Source organism: Bubalus kerabau, chromosome 19, assembly GCF_029407905.1.
Source record: "Bubalus kerabau isolate K-KA32 ecotype Philippines breed swamp buffalo chromosome 19, PCC_UOA_SB_1v2, whole genome shotgun sequence".
NCBI lineage: Eukaryota > Metazoa > Chordata > Mammalia > Artiodactyla > Bovidae > Bubalus > Bubalus kerabau.
This window is the reverse complement of record NC_073642.1, coordinates 45,675,326-45,693,968: the sequence shown is the minus strand read 5'-3', so window position 1 is coordinate 45,693,968 and position 18,643 is coordinate 45,675,326. Positions and strand designations below refer to the sequence as shown.

At 38.4% G+C, this 18,643-nt stretch overlaps 1 protein-coding gene across 2 annotated transcripts in view; it reads left to right on the top strand.

Annotated features, from left to right (window-relative positions):
• The window catches only part of BAZ1A (bromodomain adjacent to zinc finger domain 1A), an 86,477-nt gene continuing 67,834 nt past the window's right edge, over positions 1-18,643 (top strand). Inside the window, exons 1-2 of one of the 2 annotated variants that reach the window (XM_055556648.1) lie at positions 1-133; positions 10,982-11,260. In XM_055556648.1, the coding sequence (XP_055412623.1) occupies positions 21-133; positions 10,982-11,260 (392 nt within the window). In that variant the 5' untranslated portion in view covers positions 1-20. Of the gene's footprint in view, positions 134-8,988; positions 9,012-10,981; positions 11,261-18,643 lie in introns of those variants that run through there. The other variant, XM_055556649.1, reaches the window with a different exon arrangement.

Below are 18,643 nucleotides of genomic sequence, written 5' to 3'. Positions count from 1 at the left end.
AGCCCGCGGGCGGACGCGAGATGCCGCTGCTACACCGAAAGCCGTTTGTGAGACAGAAGCCGCCCGCGGACCTGCGGCCCGACGAGGAAGTTTTCTACTGTAAAGTCACCAACGAGATCTTCCGCCACTATGAGTAAGGGCCGGGCCGGGCGCGGGGGGTGCGAGGGAGTGTGGGGACTCCCTCCCCAGCGTCCTTTTGTCTCTCTCCTTTTCCTCGCCCCGGGCTTCTGGCGGGGCGACTCGAAAGTGACGGGTGGCTGCGGGCCCGTGTTTCTCTGGCCCCCAGAGCCCGACCCGGTGACTGCGCGGGGGCCCCCGGCGGCCCGAGCGGCCGCGGCGCGCGTGAGGGACAGCCGGTCGGGGCGGAGGAGCCTTTGGTCCCCGCCGGCTGCGGGGACCGCTTCTAGTCGCGGCTGCCACCCGGCCGCCGAGCGGCGGAAACTCCCCGCCTCGCCCCTCCCCGCCGCGGCCACACGCGCGCTCCGGGGCCAGTTCCGGGATCCCCGCCCGGCGGCCGAGGGGATCCCCTTTCGGGTCAGCGGCACGGAGTTGCCGTCCCCCGGCCCGGGGAGGGAATCCCCGCCCCCGGGGGCAGGAAACGGCCGGGGCTGGGAGTCGTTTTGCCCAGTCTGGACTGGAGCCTGACGTTGGAGCTGCCCCGGGTAGGGGCGGGGGTGGAGTGGGAGCGGAGTTTAGACTCGGGGAAGGGAGGGGGGGTCCCCGACGGGCCGGGGGCCGTGGAGCGCGGGACACCAGAGCCTCGGCCGGCCGCCTCCGGTCCCGTGCGGCTAGGCCTTGTAGTGTGCGAAGCGAGCCGTGCGCTCTGTCACCGCCTCTTCTTGGTGACTAACTCCCGGCCCCGGGGAACTTGGCGTCTCCGCCCCCGGGAGACCGGGTGAGGAAGAAGTCGGGGCCGGGCGGGGGAAAAGGAGGGGGAGAGAGCCGGGCCCTGGGCGCCCCCTCGTTTTCACTTTCCCGTAGCCCGGAGCGCGGCGGTGGGAGTTGGGGGAGGGGGTTAAGACAAGTTCAACTCCAACCCTAACCAGCCTCTTTATCCCCTTGAGCATGTGGGCCGCCTGACATGTGCCACTCGCTATTGTTTTGATAAGAATCCGGAGCTGCTGCGTGTGTAGTTGCAACCCCTAAAATTTTAGTCCCTTGCCTGGTGTATCCCAAGAGATCGCCTTGTCCTGTGACACCTAACAACGGGGTGTTTCAGATCTCTGTGTTTAAGCAGGATCTCCAAGTGAGAACCTGAATTGATCAATCGCTGAAACAGCCGGACCCTCCCTTTTTCTTATGCTTTATCCTCTCCCCTCAGAAGGAATCCTTTTGTGGCTTAGAAACCGAGTGTTATAGCAACCAAATAAATTGTGTGTAGGAGGCACCTTTTCTGAGTAGGGGCTTGATGGAAGGAGGGCTTTAGGCATCTGCACCTGTCTAAGGAATGAGCAGTAACGTTAGGAAAGACGTTTCCTTTAAGCTTTTATTTTTAAGCAAGTCTTTTTCTCCAGCTCCACAGGAGTTACACGTAAACGTGTTACATCTAAACAAGTTTTTCAGCACACAATACTTTTAAATAAATAAGAGTGCACATCTTACTCTACTCCTGTACGGACTTGTTTTGTTACTCAAATAGAGTTCACTCTTGTAACTACTTAAGTGAATTTGGATTAAGTAACTTGACAAGGATGTTGTCTTATTTTTAAGGAAGATTTAAGTTAAAATCCTTGGTAATTCTGAATTTTTTCACACAGTTGTATTTAAAAGTGCCAACAAGATAGAAAATGGGGTTAAATTTCAAATTTTTCTTCTTTCATGTAAGCAGTCATAATTTTTGAGACACTCTTCTTAGAAGGGTGTGTAAATATGACCATTATCCTCTTTGAATTAAACACTTTTCAAATACTTAGGTTCTTGATAATTTATTGTTAATATAATCATGGAGAAATCCGAAATGCCAAATAAAGGAAGAGACTTTTGGTATTCCAAACCTACCTTCCATTAATGTTAAGGAACTGCTTCCTTTATTGTCTTATGACATTAAAATTTGAACAGAAAAAAAAAACTAGTTTTTTTTGGTTTGTTTGTTTTCTGTTTTCTCTGTGCTGAAGTGTTTGGATTTTTGGAAATTACGAGCAGTTTAGGGGATAGGATTGGTTTGGGAGCAAAAATACTTAATCATATATCCTGAGCAAAGCAGAACTAGAGATGTTCTTGGTTATTAATGTTTATGACTTTGAATTGCAAAATTGGAAGAAGATTGCCATTTGTGTTAAAATTTATTTGAATTACTTTCTCTTATATGACTACAAAAGATTTTTCTAAAAATGCATTCATGATGAATGGTATATGGTTGTCTGCAGATTATGGTAATGTGACCCTTGCCACAAGTCTGGAGAAACTGTGATGGAAGCTTCTGTTTTCACTAATTCATTAAATTACATGTTGATTTATGTGAATTTGTTTGAAGATTATCCTTTAAGTGCATAAATTTGAATATTCTTTTGTATTTGTCTGAAGATCACTATGCTTACCTATTTGCTCAGGTTTTTGATTTCTTGAATATAGCTTTAATCAGTCTTAAAGATTTTTACAACAGCTCCCCACCTCATTCACTTCCTAGCACAAGGCAAAGTAACTGCCTCTAACTCTGGTTAATAGAGGTTGCCAGTGACCTTTTAATTGCTAAGTAATGTTTTGTCTGTCTTACTTGATATTATAGCCTAACACTTCCTCCTTTGTCCTTCCAGCAGCAGTGGTCACCACCTCCATTTTATCTAGTGTAATTTTTATCGGCAGTTATTGCTCTGTAATGTAATGTCTTTGTTGCATCACATTTTCTCTTTTTCTAGACTCCAAATTCTTTGAGACAGGGACTATGACAAGGATGTATTCTTATCCTAAGTGTAACCACTTATACAGTTCAAACTCCTTTATTTATTTTTGAACTATGTACTCTAATTAATTGCTAACTCTTGTTTGACCTGCTTTCCACAAGTAAAGAAGACCTAAAAAATAGCACATTAAGTGTAGGCAAATGCATAAGCTAGAGTGCAAAAGAATGAAACTGAGCCACTGTCTTATGCCATAAACAAAAATTAACTCCAAATGGATGAAAGACTTGAACATAAGACCTGAAACCATAAAACTCCTAGAAGAAAACATAGGTGGTAAGCTCCTTGACATAGGTCTTGGCAATGATTTTTTAACCCAATACCACAAGTAAAAGCAAAAATAGTGGGACTACATCAAACTGAAAAGCTTCTGCACAGCAAGAAGTATTAACAAAATGAAAAGGCAGCCTACTAAATGGAAGAAAATATTTGTAAATCTTATATCTGACAAGGGGCTAATATTCTAAATCTATAAAGAGCTCATACAATTCAACAGCAAAAAAATAACAAAACAATTAGATTTTAAAATGGACAGATCTGAATAGTTTTCCAAAGAAGATATTCAAGAGCCAACAGGTGCTTTACATCATTAATCATACAGGACAGACAAATGAAAACCATAATGAGTTATCACCTCACACATGTTAGAATGGCTATTATTATAATATCAAAAAGACGAAGTAATAAGTGTTGGGGAGGATGTAAAGAAAAACGAAGTCTCATGCACTATTGGTAGGAATATAAATTGGTACAGCCATTATAGAAAATAATATAGGGGTTCCTCAAAAAATTACAAATAGAACTACCATATGATCCACTTCTGGGTATTTATCCAAAGAAAATGAAAACACTAATTCTTTTTTAAAAGATATATGCTGCCCCAGTGTTCGTTGCAAGATAAAGAAACAAACTAAGTGTCCACTGATGGATAGATGGGTAAAGAATACACAATAGAATATTATTCAATCTTTAAAAAGAACAAAATCTTTCATTTGCAACAATGTCTATGAACCTTGAGGGCATTATGCTAAGTGAAATGTCTGACAGAGAAAAGCAAATACTATATAATCTCACTTATATATGAAACCTAAGGGAAACAATATAAGAAAAATGAAGCTCATAGATAAAGCAAGCCAAATAAAGTACATAATTTACTCTCTTAAATAAACATTTATTCTGTAATTTAGTTAGCTGACAACAATTTCATTAAAATTTTTTTTTTGGTTTGTGGAAATGGAACAGTTAGGTCTGAATCCCAGAAATCCTAGTTTTGTAGGATAGGAAAATGATTTGTATTACCTAGTGACTTAAATCTCCTTAATAAAGTGACTTCTTTTTTTAGGCATTTATACTCTTGGAATGTATTTCCCATCTTTATGTGAGTCATATTTTTCATATACAATGCAGGAATCTCTTCCACAACATCACTGACAAACCAGCTTTATGTTTCAACCTGACTGCAATGAAGAGTGTGACTGGTTTATAAAACATCCTGTTTTCATTGTTCATCAGCTCTTCCCTTGTTGATTCAGTCCTTTCTGTACTCTTTTTGCAGATGAGAAAGCTGGGATTGGGGTAAGAAGAAATAAGTCCAAGATTAGTGTCCAAAACTACCTATATAGCAATTTGGTGACACTAGAGTTCTCACTCACACACCTAAGACTCTAGAGCTTGTGTTCTTATTTACCAACACATAATGCTTATTATATGTTCCCTGGTGGCTCAGATGGTAAAGTGGCTGTCTGCAATGCAGGAGATCCGGGTTCAATCCCTGGGTGGAGAAGATCTCCCGAAGAAGGAAATGGCAACCCACTCCAGTATTCTTGCCTAGAAAATCCCATGAATGGAAGAGCCTGATAGGCTACAGTCCACGGGGTCGCAAAGAGTCAGACAAGACTAAGCGACTTCACTAATGCTCACTAGTGAGGAGTGAATGTGTGTCTATAACACAGTGATATAATTCACATATGCTGTGGAGCCAGTGTAATGGAAACATAGACAATGGAGCTGGAAACTGCTGGGGAGATGAGGAAGCCCTCAAATGGGAGATAACATCTAAGTTGGGTCCTGAAAGATGGAGCCATATGTTTCACCTTTGTTGATTGGTGCTTTAGGCTTTGTCCAGATTTTAAAAATCTGTATTACTGTTCCTCACCTTGCACTCATGCAAAGTCGCTTCAGTCGTGTCTGACTCTTTGCAACTCTATGGACTGTAGCCCACCAGGCTTCTCTGTCCACGGGATTCTCGAGGCTAGTATACTGGAATGGATTACCATGCCCTCCTTCAGGGGATCTTCCCAACCCCAGGATTGAACCCTGGTCTCTTGTATCTCCTGCATTGGCAGGCAGGTTTTTTACTGCTAGCGCCACGTGGGAAACCCATTCCTCACCTTAGTGTCATCTGAAGATTTTAGGAGCTTACCTTGTATGTCACTATCTTAAGTCTGACTGAGGCAGCACCAATTGCAAAGTAATATCTTGTTAAAGTGTCTTTAAACTTTATATTTTTAATTAATTGAACTCCCCCTCAGCAAAACAAACGTAATTTTCCTCTTGCAGCTTTTTCTGTCTATAAGACATGTTTAGTCTACAATGGCCATAGTTAGCACGTAATCTGCTCTTGTAACCCCTTCAGTGAAAGCAATTGTTAGATCAACCCATGATGTCTTTTTTAAGTTCATAAACCATACTTTCCATCCATTGCATGCCATATGCTGTTTTAGTCGAGTTATGTTAGTTTTTAACCTATGGATCGGTTTCTCAGTTACTAATTATTTTGCAGATGGAGGAGTTTGCTTATGTCCCTTAGATTTTTTCTGCAGTTTTGTGCTGAATCTTTCTTGTATGTCTAGTTAATAGTTTGGGCCATTAAGTAAATAAAGTATGCTTTGCATTTATCTTTTCTTAATTGTATTTGGTTTCTATTTTTTATGTCACTTCATTCTTAACCTTATTCTACTAGGTTTTTAGTTTTCCAGATACTCAGCAAGTTAACAGAAATGTTGCCCTTAGAAGTGTGTTCTTACCAGTACTTGACCTGGTAACTCCGAAGCAGTTTTTCCTTATGAAATAATAGTAAAGGGCAGGGGTCATCAAACAATTTCTTAAAGGGCCAGATAGTCAATATTGTAGGCTTTCCAGGCTGTTAGGTGTCTGTTGCACCTACCCAACTCTGTGGTTGTAGTGAGAAAGCAGTCATAGGCAATACCTAAATATATTGTGTTCCCATAAAAATAGAGAAACAGGTGGAAGTCTGGATTTGACCTCTGGGCTAGTACTATGCCCATTTCTAGTAAAGAGGATTGTTGAAGGAATGTATTATAGCAATCAGTTGGAGACATAATAATCTATATTAGTCTAAACTGATATAAAATAGTACTTTGTATTTTATAAATTTTTCCTCACAATAATAAAATGTGCTTCTTGGAAATTTTTCATTATTTATAGCCTTCTAATATTGAAATTGAAGAGGCACTGTAACCTATCCCCTAGAGTTCAGTATTATTAACAAACCCCCACACATTTGAATGAGTATGATGAATGGGTGAAGAGCAGAATTGCAGATGTGGAAGAAGTGAAGGTGTATAATGTTAGAGATGGTGCCATGTTGGCAGGGGTGTTGAATAGGGAGAGAGAGCTTTGGGCTTTATTTCCCCTTGCTTCCCACACCACTATGGTAGTGTGTCCTGCCTCCCTCCTCCTAATGGTGGATTTTGTACATAGCAGGACTATAATGTAACAGCAGCTTTGTAGAATAGATAAGCACAAAGGAAACAGTAGAAACCCTTTACAAGAGGCTGTGGAAACCTGGTGAAGTAAGGTAGCTCTACATCACTGGTTGTTGTCTATTTACATGTTTAGTGGAGGTTTGTGGTACTTACACCATTCCTCTCCTTGGTACTTTGAACAGTGATAACAAATCTAAATAACGTTTATTCAGGGAGCTTAGCTCCCTGCTTTTTGATGACCTGGAGGGGTGGAATGAGGGATAGGGTGGGAGGGAGGCTCACGGATGAGGGGGAAATATATGTATACATAAGCTGATTCACATTTTTGTACAGCAGAAACTAACACAACATTATAAAGCAATTATACTCCAAAAATAAAAAATTAATCAAAATATATAAGTAGTGTTTTTTGCAGCTCAATCTAAAGTCTTCCCCCTGCCATGGCTGCAAATACCCCAGCCTGTTAAATAACGACCTACAATGGCTAGAGCTGTGTTGTTTAATGCAGGAGCCATTGGTTATTAAGAACTTGAAATGTCACCTGTCAGAATTAAGATGCACAATAAATGTAAAATATTTACTGGATTTTGAAGACTTAGTACCAAAAAAAAAAAGTAAAATATCTCATTATTGATTACATATTGCAATATTTTGGAATATATTGAGTTAAATAAAATGTATTGATTTCATTAGTATTTCTTTAAAAGTTTTTAAATGTGGCCACAAGAAAATTTTAAATTGTATGTGTAGCTACCATTTTGTTTTTGATAGCAGTGTCTTAAACTAGTTGGGCTTCCCAGGTGGCTCAGTGGTAAAGAATCCACCTGCCCCTGGGTTGGGAAGAGCCCCTGGAGTAGGAAATGGCAACCCACTCCAGTATTCTTGCCTGGAAAACTGCACGTGGACAGAGGAGCTTGGCAGACTACAGCCCATGGGGTCACAAAGAGCTGGACGTGACTGAGCACAACCAGAGACTAGTTAATGTGTAAAATAGCTAGATTTGAAGTGTATTTTTCCTTAGAGTTGGGGCTTACCTGGTAGCTCAGTTGGTAAAGAATCTGCCTACAATGCAGGAGACCCTGGTTCTATTCCTGGGTCGGGAAGATCCACTAGAGAAGGGATACGCTACCCAGTATTCTGGCATGGAGAATTCCATGGACTGTATAGTCCATGGGGTTACAAAGAGACTGACACAACTGAGCGACTTTCGTTTCACCTCACTTCCTTACAGCTGACTATGAGTAAGGAGAGCTGATTGTAAGGTCACACGCAGATTTTTGACTGTGTGGAGATTAGCACCCCTTCTTCCTCTCCTCATAGTGCAGCGGTCACCTGTGAAAGTGAAGTCCTCAGTCGTGTCTGAGTGAGTCGCTACAGTCCACGTGTCTCAGACCCTGTGGACTGTAGCCCACCTGGCTCCTCCGTCCATGGGATTCTCCAGGCAAGAGTACTGGAGTGGGTTGCCATTTCCTTCTCCAGGGAATCTTCCTGACCCAGGGATTGAACCCAGGTCTCCCGCATTGCGGCAGATGCTTTAACCTCTGAGCCACTAGATACAGCTTAAATTATTAGAATATCTCATGCACATTAAATATGTGGCTTGGGAACCTATGTTTGTTTCTAAAGGAAAAAGTTTAAGACTTTTTATGAAGCTTTCTAAGTGAACTGCAGTTTTAGGCAGTAAAAATTGAATAAGACCTCTTCCAAGATCTATCTGTTCGTTCATTTTATTCTGCACTATTGATAACCCTTGATTGGGTAAGTCTCTTGCCTCTCACTTAGCTAATAAATTATTTATCTGACATAGATTTTATTATAAAAATCAGATTATATTCATTGTTTTTTCTCTCTGACATGTTTTTTCTTCAACTCTACTTTTCCATTTCATCCTAACTTTTAATGCCACTTCCCCCCCAAAGATGTTTCCTAGCATTTCTTGTTTGTGCCTGTCTCTCCTTGTTCCCTTCCTCTGAATTCCCAAAGGATATCTGCCTCTGTCTAGTAAAGATAATCACTTTTTACTTTGTATTTTAATGATGTGCACCCATTATCTCCATTACTAAAAGGTACATACTTCAAAAGGATTTTCCTTTGTACTCAATTAGTCTGAGCTTTCCAGATGGCGCTAGTGGTAAAGAACTCACCTGCTAATGCAGGAGACACAGGAAACGCTGCTTCAATCCCTGGATCAGGACGATCCCCTGGAGGGAGGGCATGGCAAACCACTTCAATATTCTCGCTTGGAGAATCCCACGGACAGAGGAGCCTGGCAGGCTACAGCCCACAGGGTCTCAAAGAGTCAGACACGACTGAAACAGCCCAGCATGCAGGCACAGTCGTGGAATGTGGCTTGTGTGTTATCGCTTTAGATCTCATTTATGTTAAGGTATGATTAGTTTCTCTTTACTTCCATAGGTTTTATTTTTTGTTGTTCTTGTAGACTACAGACAAATATACAAATGAAACTATCTTAATGGAATTACTCCAAATCTTCTTTGAAAATCAGACCCTACTGTAAGGGTAACCTGGACAGATATCCTAATGAGGAAATACTCATGTAATAGTTTTTAACAAATTTTAGAATGACGGTAAGAAGGGAAGGTGGATCTCAGGAAGGAGGAAAAGTTAGAGAATTGTGAGTTATGTTGGTTACACATAATTGTTGAAAAGGAGACCAAAATATAGAAGAGGGCAAAATATTTACCCAAATCTTGCCACTTAGAGGCAACTATTGTTAATCTTTTTGCATATTTCTAACCCTTTTCCATTTAAAAATATTTTTGTTACAAAAACATGAATACTCATCATAAAAATTCAAATAGAGACTTTGCTGGTGGTTGAATGGCTGAGACTCCACACTCTCCATGCAAGGGGAGTGGGTTCAGTTCCTAGTCAGGGAACTAGATCCCACATGCCACAAGTAAAGATCCTGCATGCCTCAACAAGAATCAAAGATCCCGTGTGTTGCAACTAAGACCTCCAGCAATCAACTAAATACTTTTACAAATTCAAACAATATGGAAATATTTAGAATGACAAATTTTCTTTTCTTCCTTCCCAGTTCCTCCCTTTCTCCATAGGGAACATCTGTTTATGGTATTTGTATAAATGCAAACCTTTGCACATTTTTGCTATTACTATATTAATGCATGTGGAATTATATCATTCAGTGATTGAGTTTTTTCTACTTAATATACCTTAGAAGTCTATCTCTATACTAGATCTCTTGCATTTTAAAAATGACCAAATTAAAGTTTTGAAGAGAAATCAGTGCTGTAGTAAGAAATCCCAACAGTGTAGAAAAACACTGAGTAGAATGGTCCCTTAATCCCATCCCCATTCTGTAGCTGTTACCTTGATTTTTGTATTAATATAACATATAATATATTTTGTATTACAATTCCAGAAATATTTTATGCTTCCTTAAGTCATTTCTCTACTTTCCTTCCATCTTTCTTTTTTTTCTTTCTTTTATTTTAACACAAGTGGACCATATTCTATATATTGTTTTGATAAGCTTTTTTAATATATTTACTTATTACATTTTTTTTGGAGTATAGTTGATTTACAGTGTTGTATTAGTTTCAAGTGTGCAGCAAAGTGACTCAGTTATACATGTATGTGTATCTACTTTAGATTCTTTTCCTATAATAGGTTGTTACAGAGTATTGAGTAGAATTCCCATGCTATTCAGTAGACCCTTGTTAGTTATCTGTTTTATATATAGTAGTGTATATATGTCCATCCCAATCTCCCAATTTGTCCCACCCACTTTTTCCCTTGGGAACCATTAGTTGTCTTGGTAAGCTTTTACTTTGAAAAAAATATAGGATGGAAGCAAACTGGAAAGTTGTCTTTCCTGTTTACATTATTTAAGAACTCTCTTACTGTTTCATGACTGTGAGTTTTCATTGTATGAAGTACTATAATTTATTTAATTTTTCTCTTATTGTTAGATGCTTAGATTTCCCAGTTTTTCACTATTATGTTAAACCCTTTCAAAATTCATAGTCAAGTGCTTGAATTCAGTGTTTTGACTGCTTTGGAATAGAAAGCTTAAAAATTAGAAGGAAAAAGAAAGGCTGAGTTATTTTGTTTCACGCAGTTTCAAAACTGATAGAAATCACAGTCCAATTTTGGCCGAATGTACCTTTAAATTGAAAACTATAAATGTCTAGTTTAAATATACTTTTTCTTATGTTTGTATTAATGTATAGATTGACCAGTCCCTAAATTTTTGTATGAGTTATATGATTCTGTATAAAATTTTGCAATAAAGGCTCAATCCTTTGTCAGCTTTTAATATAAAACTTGTGAATGACAGGTAATGCATTTTTGTTTTTGTTTTTGAATCAGTGACTTTTTTGAGCGAACCATTCTGTGCAACAGTCTTGTGTGGAGCTGTGCTGTGACGGGCAGACCTGGACTCACCTATCAGGAAGCACTTGAGTCAGAAAGAAAAGCGAGACAGAATCTTCAGAGCTTTCCAGAACCACTAATTGTTCCAGTTTTATACTTGACCAACCTCACCCATCGTTCACGCTTACATGAAATTTGTGATGATATTTTTGCGTACATCAAGGATCGATATTTTGTTGAAGAAACTGTGGAAGTCATTAGGAACAATGGTGCAAGGTAAAGTACTTTTAATTTTTTCTTTTGATATACATACATTCACATTGCTCAGATTCAAAATACACAAGCAGATGAAATGAGGGAAAGCTTACCTTTTACTACTTTCCAGCTACCATTTTATCCTCCCCCCAAATAACCCTTGTGTTAACAGTTTCATATGTATTTTTCCAAAGCTGATTTTGGTATAGACCACCAAAAGCGTGTACACACACGCATACACACACACAGTCTCCTGCCCCTTTCAATGCGAAAGGTAACATACTGTATTTTATACCTTTATTCACTCAAAATATCTTGAAGATTGGTCTATTGCTTTATAAACCATTTTCCTTCTCCTTTTCATTTACTGTGTGTTCTATTATATCACAGTTTCATCTCTCTTTTTTACCAGTAAAAAGATCTTAGATAAATGTATCTACTGTGTTGTCATTAGGTTATCTATTAAATATGCCTGTATTTCTTGCTGGGTTTTAGTAGTTCTTGATAAGATGAGGACTACATTTTTGATAAGATTAAGAGAATTTTTGCTAAGTTCTCTTCTCCTTTACCCAGAAAAAAGTGGATTTTTCATATATGAAATTTAAAATGAGTTTGTCTGTGGCACTAAGTTAAAAATTATCTGCTTTTCTGAAATGTTAAGAATTTATGATTGGCTAGTCACTAATACTTATTATAGTAATCTTTATTTGCATTAAAACTTTTTATACCCTCTTCTGAGGCAGTGACTCTTTTGGGATGCCTTTTTTCCCCTTCTTTGTTAACCTGAATGCAAATTTATTTCTTTTTGAATTTTAAACTTCAGCAGCCAAAACTTATTATATATGTTCTTAATTATATGTCAATAATTATGTTCTTTATTATTTTATTTTGGAGAATCATCATGAATTTATGTGTAATTTCAGAATAATGTCTTTAATATAATCCATTTCACTTATTAAATGCTACTCTATATGAATGTTAAAAAGCCAAAAGATATTTATGTTTGAATTTGATTTTGGTGAATTACTGAACAAGTTCTTTTTTTAACTGTAGAAGTAAAAAATGGTAAAAATTGAAGCATTTTTCATTTGTCTCCTGACATTTAGTAAAAGACATATCTTTATTTTCAAGAGGAAAGATTGGTATGTCACCAGTAACCCCACCAAGAACATACCAATCTGTATTACGAAAAGGGCCTATTTGAGGATGAGGGCAATTTTTTTCTCCTTATAGTCATTATTTTATTTGACTTATGCCAATAGTGTTTTTTAACTCACAAATCATTGCTATACATTAACCTTTAACACTAGGTTAAATATGGCTTACATCTAGGAATATAGTTGTTTAGTGTTTTTTGCATAGCTTTTTTAAGTTGTACCAACTATCTTTGGCTTCAGATAATTATTGCTTTAATCACAGTAGTAAACTAGGATACATTGTAGAAATGGGAAATCTGAGAGTCACAATTTTGTTGACTATTCATTAGAAACACTCTTCTGCCTTATGAAGCTTTTAAATGGTAAAGTATAAGAAATTGATATTTTTCTGAGTAATTTAAGGCTTTATTTTCATAATACATATTGGCTGTTCTTAATCTGCGTGTGAAAGGAGAAATCATTGATGACTCAATCTTTATTTTTTGCTTTTAGCAGCTGGGTGGATGATAAGATGCAGAGGCCTCAGGAAGTAATACTGTCAGAGTCTAGCCTTCTTCACTGTCATCTCAGGCCCAGATATTTCTGATTGCTATGATTTTGTCTTTCATCCACATACTGCTTAGGTGATTCATGAGTGTCACTTAGAGGGTAGACGCCAGTTATTGGGGATGTGAAAAGGATTAAGATGTCCTTTAAGAGTTCAGTTAAAGGAGAGACAAACATGCCAACTTGTGGGATATTAAAAAAAACGTGAATGAGGTGATTCAGGGGCAACCAGGTCCAGAGTGCCCATAGAGGCTAGGCCTGGGTTTCTTCACGTTAACATTGATTATTTTGGTCTTTTCTTCTTTGCCAGATTTGATGATATTTCAGTGTTTAATATGCTTTTCAGATCCTTTGCTCATTTTTCTTTTGGTTTGTCTGTGATTAGTAGATTTGGGAGAGGGCTGTTAAATATGAGGCATATTAAACTCTTTGTCACTTTGTTGCAAATATTTTTGTTTCATTTTTTTGCTTTTTTTAAAATGTTCAGTAAATGTAAAGTTAAAAAGACTTAAAAAATATGTATAAGGAATACTAGTAGAATTAAGGAATAATGAATAAAAATTCAATAAATACATATTCACCACTTGGTTTTAATAAAATATCTTTGTCTTTGATGTTTGTTTATAGTTTGAGAAAAAGTATAAATTTTTAGTTTTATAGGAAGCAGAATTGTGTGATACTGAAGGTTTAGGCTTTGAAGTCAGACTGACCTTGCTGACAATGACATCTTTTCAGGTTTTTGTGAGACTAAAATGAGAGCGTGGCTGGAGCGAGGGCGGGGGGTTTGAATTGCTGTATAAATAGAATATAGTGGCATTTTACTGGGGAAATAATGCTGCTTTTGGCCCACAAGTCTTATATGGAAGTTAGTATTTTTCTTCTATTATTGGCTAGTTTTTCTATTACTTTATATTATAATTAAGCTTCAAGCCTGACTTGAGATTTCTGCAACTTTAGGTACTATTTTCTGCATATACCCTTATCTTTTCACCTTTTTCACTTAAATTTCAGTTTAAATAACTTTAATATATATTAAACTTGACTAAATTTCCTTTGGTTGGAATTGTACCACCCCCATCTATTTATTATGGGCATGAACTTGGACAAACTCCATGAAATTTAAGGGAGAAGCCTGGTGTGCTGCAGTCCATTGGGTCGCAAAGAGTTGGACATGACTTAGTGCCTGAACAACAACAACATGTATCTGTTACTTGTGCCCATGTCTCCTGCATTGGCAGGAGGATTCTTCACCAGTGAGCCACCAAGAAAGCCTTTGAATTCAGTTTTGAGGTGATGATGCTAGTGGTAAGGTTCTGGTGTCCTCTGGGTGGGCTAGGGCAAACCTAGCTTCCGTGATGAGAGAAGCGTCACATTGAGTTTCCTCAGTATCTCTGTTGACTTTAACTGCAGGCTCCTGTGACCTTTGTACCTAATTGTGTCTTGAGGCTTATCCTTAGGGGACTTATTTGGAGAATTCAATGGATTTCTCGCAGTGCCTGAGAAATAGCAGGCACTATCTTCATGAGGATCCATAGGATGCACAGTATGAGATATCTGTGTTCCTACTTCCACTTGCCACTCTCTGAAAGTTAGAGTGTGAAGTTAGGAGAATTTTCTTCCACAGTGCATATATTTTTATCCACCTTTGCTTTTAAAGTTTATTGAGATATAACATTCACACACTAAAATTCGCCCAGTGTACAACCCAATGGGTTTTAGTTATGTAACTATTTCCGCTATCTAATTCCAGCATATTTTCATCACCCCAGTAAATCCTGTACCAATGAACAGGCCCTCCCAACTGCATTTTCCCTCAGCCCCTGGCAACCACTAATCTATTTTCCGTCCCTATGGATTTGTCTATTCAGGATGTTTCATATATATGAAATCATAAAGTATGTACCTTTCTTTTCTGTGTTTGGTTTCTTTCACTTAGTACAATATTTTTCAGGTTCATCTGAGTTGTAGTATGTATCAGTATTTTATTTCTCTTTATTAATAAATTCTGCTGTATGGATCTATCACATTTTGTTTATCCATTCATCAATGGATAGATAAATTTGAGTCATTTCCACTTTTGGACAATTATAAATAATGTTGTTACAAGCATTCCTGTACAAGTTTTTGTGTGGACATATGTTTACAGTTTTCTTGGGTATATACATAGAAGTAGAATTGTTCAGTCACATGGTAACTTAGCATTTAAGGCATCTTCCAACTTTTCTAAGCAGCTTCATCATTTTACATTCCTGCTAGCAATGTATGAGAGTTCCAGTTTGTCCATGTCCTCACCAAGCCATACATATTTATTTATTATTGTAAATCTGTTTTTAAAAAATTAGTTTATTTAAATTGGAGGCTAATTACTTTACAATATTGTGGTGGTTTTTGCCATACATCGACATGAATCAGCCACAGGTACACATGTGTCCTCCGCATCCAGAACACCCCTTCCACTTCCCTCCCCACCCTATCCCTCTGGGTTGTTCTAGAGCCCTGGCTTTGAGTGCCCTGTTTCATGCTTTGAACTTGCACTGGTCATCTGTTTTACTTATGGTAAGGTACATGTTTCAGTTCTATTCTCTCAAATCATCCCACCCTTACCTTCTCCCACAGAGTCCAAAAGTCTGTGTCTCTTTTGCTGTCTTGCATATAGGGTTGTTGTTACCGTCTCTCTAAATTCCATATACGTACATTAATATACTGTATTGGTGTTTCTTTTTCTGACTTCATTCTGTGTAATAGGCTACAGTTTAATCCACCTCATTAGAACTGACTCAAATGTGTTGTTTTTCATAGCTGAGTAATATTCCATTGTGTATATGTAACAACTTGTTTATGCATTTGTTTGCAGATGGACGTTGTCCATCTGTTTTGTTTTATCATCCTAGTGGGTGTGAAGTGGTTTCTCTTTGTAGTTTTGATTTGCATTTCCCTAGTAGCTGATAGGAGAAGGCAATGGCACCCCACTCCAGTACTCTTGCCTGGAAAATCCCATGGACGGAGGAGCCTGGTAGGCTGCAGACCATGGGGTCGTGAAGAGTTGGACACGACTGAGCAACTTCACTGTCACTTTTCCCTTTCATGCATTGGAGAAGGAAATGGCAACCCACTCCAGTGTTCTTGCCTGGAGTATCCCAGGGACGGGGGAGCCTGGTGGGCCGCCATCTATGGGGCCGCACAGAGTCGGACACGACTGAAGCGACTTAGCAGCAGCAGCAGCAGTGGCTGATAATGTTGAGCATCATTTTATGTGCTTATTGATCATTTGTGTATTTTCTTTGGAGAAATGTCTACTCTGGTCCTTTGCCCATTTTAATATTGGGTTATTTATCTTTATTACCGAGTTCCTAGAGATCTTTGTGATTTTGGGTACAAGTCCCTTAGCAGATACGTGATTTGCAAATATTTGCTCCCTTTCTGTGAGTTGTCTTTTCATATTCTCGATGGTAGCATTTGCAGCACCATTTCCCTTTGCTTTTAAGCTTTTGTATCAAAAGTACCTACCTTTTGTTTCTATCTCTGTTGGCAGAATTTAGCAGTGGTCCTAAAGACCTCTTCATCCATTAGAATTAGATTTACTGGAAAGAACATGCTACATTACAGAGAAGTGGATGGGCCCCTTCTTAGGCTGAATTATTTCAGTATGGGTACTCTGGATCTCCTCACTTCAGTATTTTTATTGTGTTATTTATCTTTAGATATCCCTCCCTCCTTTCTTTTTTGTGTCTTAGAGATTAGGTGCTTCCCTCCTCACCAGAACTTTCTGTTTTGAAATTAGCAAGCAAGCTGACAGATTCTTCTAGAAGATCCTTTGTCATTTCTGTGTTAGATAAAGAGAACAGCAGGCTACCTTACTGAACCACACCAGTTTAGTTCTTTATATGCCCATCTGCATTACCACCAGCTTGCCTGCCAGTCATGCTGAAATATGTTTTCTGCTACTTCCTTGGAGCCTATGGGAGAAGTAAAGGGATGAGTGGTCTTGTGAAAAAACCACCAAACAGTCAGGTCTGTGAATTCTTAAATAACTACCAGATGTTTGTATATACATTACATCAGCAGATATGAAGCAGGGACTTATGTTTTCCATTTACAGATGAGGAAACAGATCCAAAGAAGTTGTGATTTTTGGGGGGGTAATTTTTTTTAACATATATTTACTGATACCTGCTATTTACTTACACTGGTTCCAGACACTGGAGATTAAGCAGTGTACAGAGTGGAGTCATGGACTGTCCATTCCAATCTTACAAGTCATAAATGGTAGGATTTAAATTCAGATAGGCCTGACTTACAAAATTATTTCTTTCTCTGTATCACTGTGTCCTTGGTTTTGGATTCTGCCATTTGTGATTAGCTGTATGGTTCTGTGCAAGTGATTTAAACTTTAAGTTTCGGTCTTTTTTTCATGTGTTAAATGGACCCCTGACTTACAGGGTGGCCTCATGGGATAAAATGGCATAATGAATGTGAACTTTTAAAAGCTATATTAATATAATACTGTCTTTGCTGTAATTGTCTTGTTAGCATTTGAATGTGTTTATTGGTGGCCATGCAGTTGTGTTTTTTTATTTATTTTTAATTGAAGGATAATTTCTTTACAGTATTGTGTTGGCTTCTGCCATACCTCAACATGAATCAGCCATAAGTATACATATGTCCCCTCCCTCTTGAACCTCCCTCCCACCTCCCACACCAGCCCACCCCTTTAGGTTATAGAGAGCCATGTAGTTTTATTGTTTTATTTTTGTTTGTTGGTACATGCTAGTAGTAATGTGAGGCTAAACAGTAGGCGCCTGGGACACTGTAACTTGGAATCAAATTTCTGTGACAACTCTGATGGGAAACCCCACAGTTAAGAATTTCTTAAAAAGACATAGTTGTTTGTTTTTGAAGACAGTCATCCCACATTTTTATGTTATCTTCTAAAAATGCTACACAAGCAGATTTAAAATGCTATACAAGCAGATTTCAAGACATCCAAGTTTGAACTAACTTTACCATCTTTTTTTTTAACCACCTTGATAACCATTGTTTAATGAAAGGTTAGGAGGATGATGAGCTAGAGCTCAAATTCTTGGATTATAAACTCATCTTTTGTCCCTAATCCTAGAACTAGAGAATTAAATTAGGAAAAAGGAGGTAGAAATCACACAACAAATAAACATTTTGGACTGTTGAGTCATCATTCAGTGTAAAAAAAACAACTATAGAGTTTGAAAGAATTTTAAAAAATGAGTCAGAATTATAATTTTATATTTGGTAATTTTTTTTTTTAGTTAAAGTAGGCTTTGGGCAGCTTGTTTTCAGGCATTTTGCAAGCACAGTCAAGATGTTCTGGAGCTGAAAGATTCATAGGAAATGTGAAGCAACAGGTGTGAGAAGGTACTTCTAAAAGTAGATATACTGACAGCAGCAAGAAATGGCGCCTTAAAGGAGGAGATGGACTAAACATTAACTCCAAAATATACTGGCCTGGCTCAGTATATATTTTGATAAAGTTTGAAGACATTGCAGAATGGCAGTGCGCTGGATGCCTTCATTTTAATTCTCATGATATTGATGGGTGACTCAGAACTTCTGTAAATGTTGGTATTTACCTACAGGAGTTGAAAACTTATGTCTACATAGAACCTGCACATAATTGTTTCTAGCAGCTTTATTAATAATTGCCAAAAGTTGGAAGCACCAAAATATC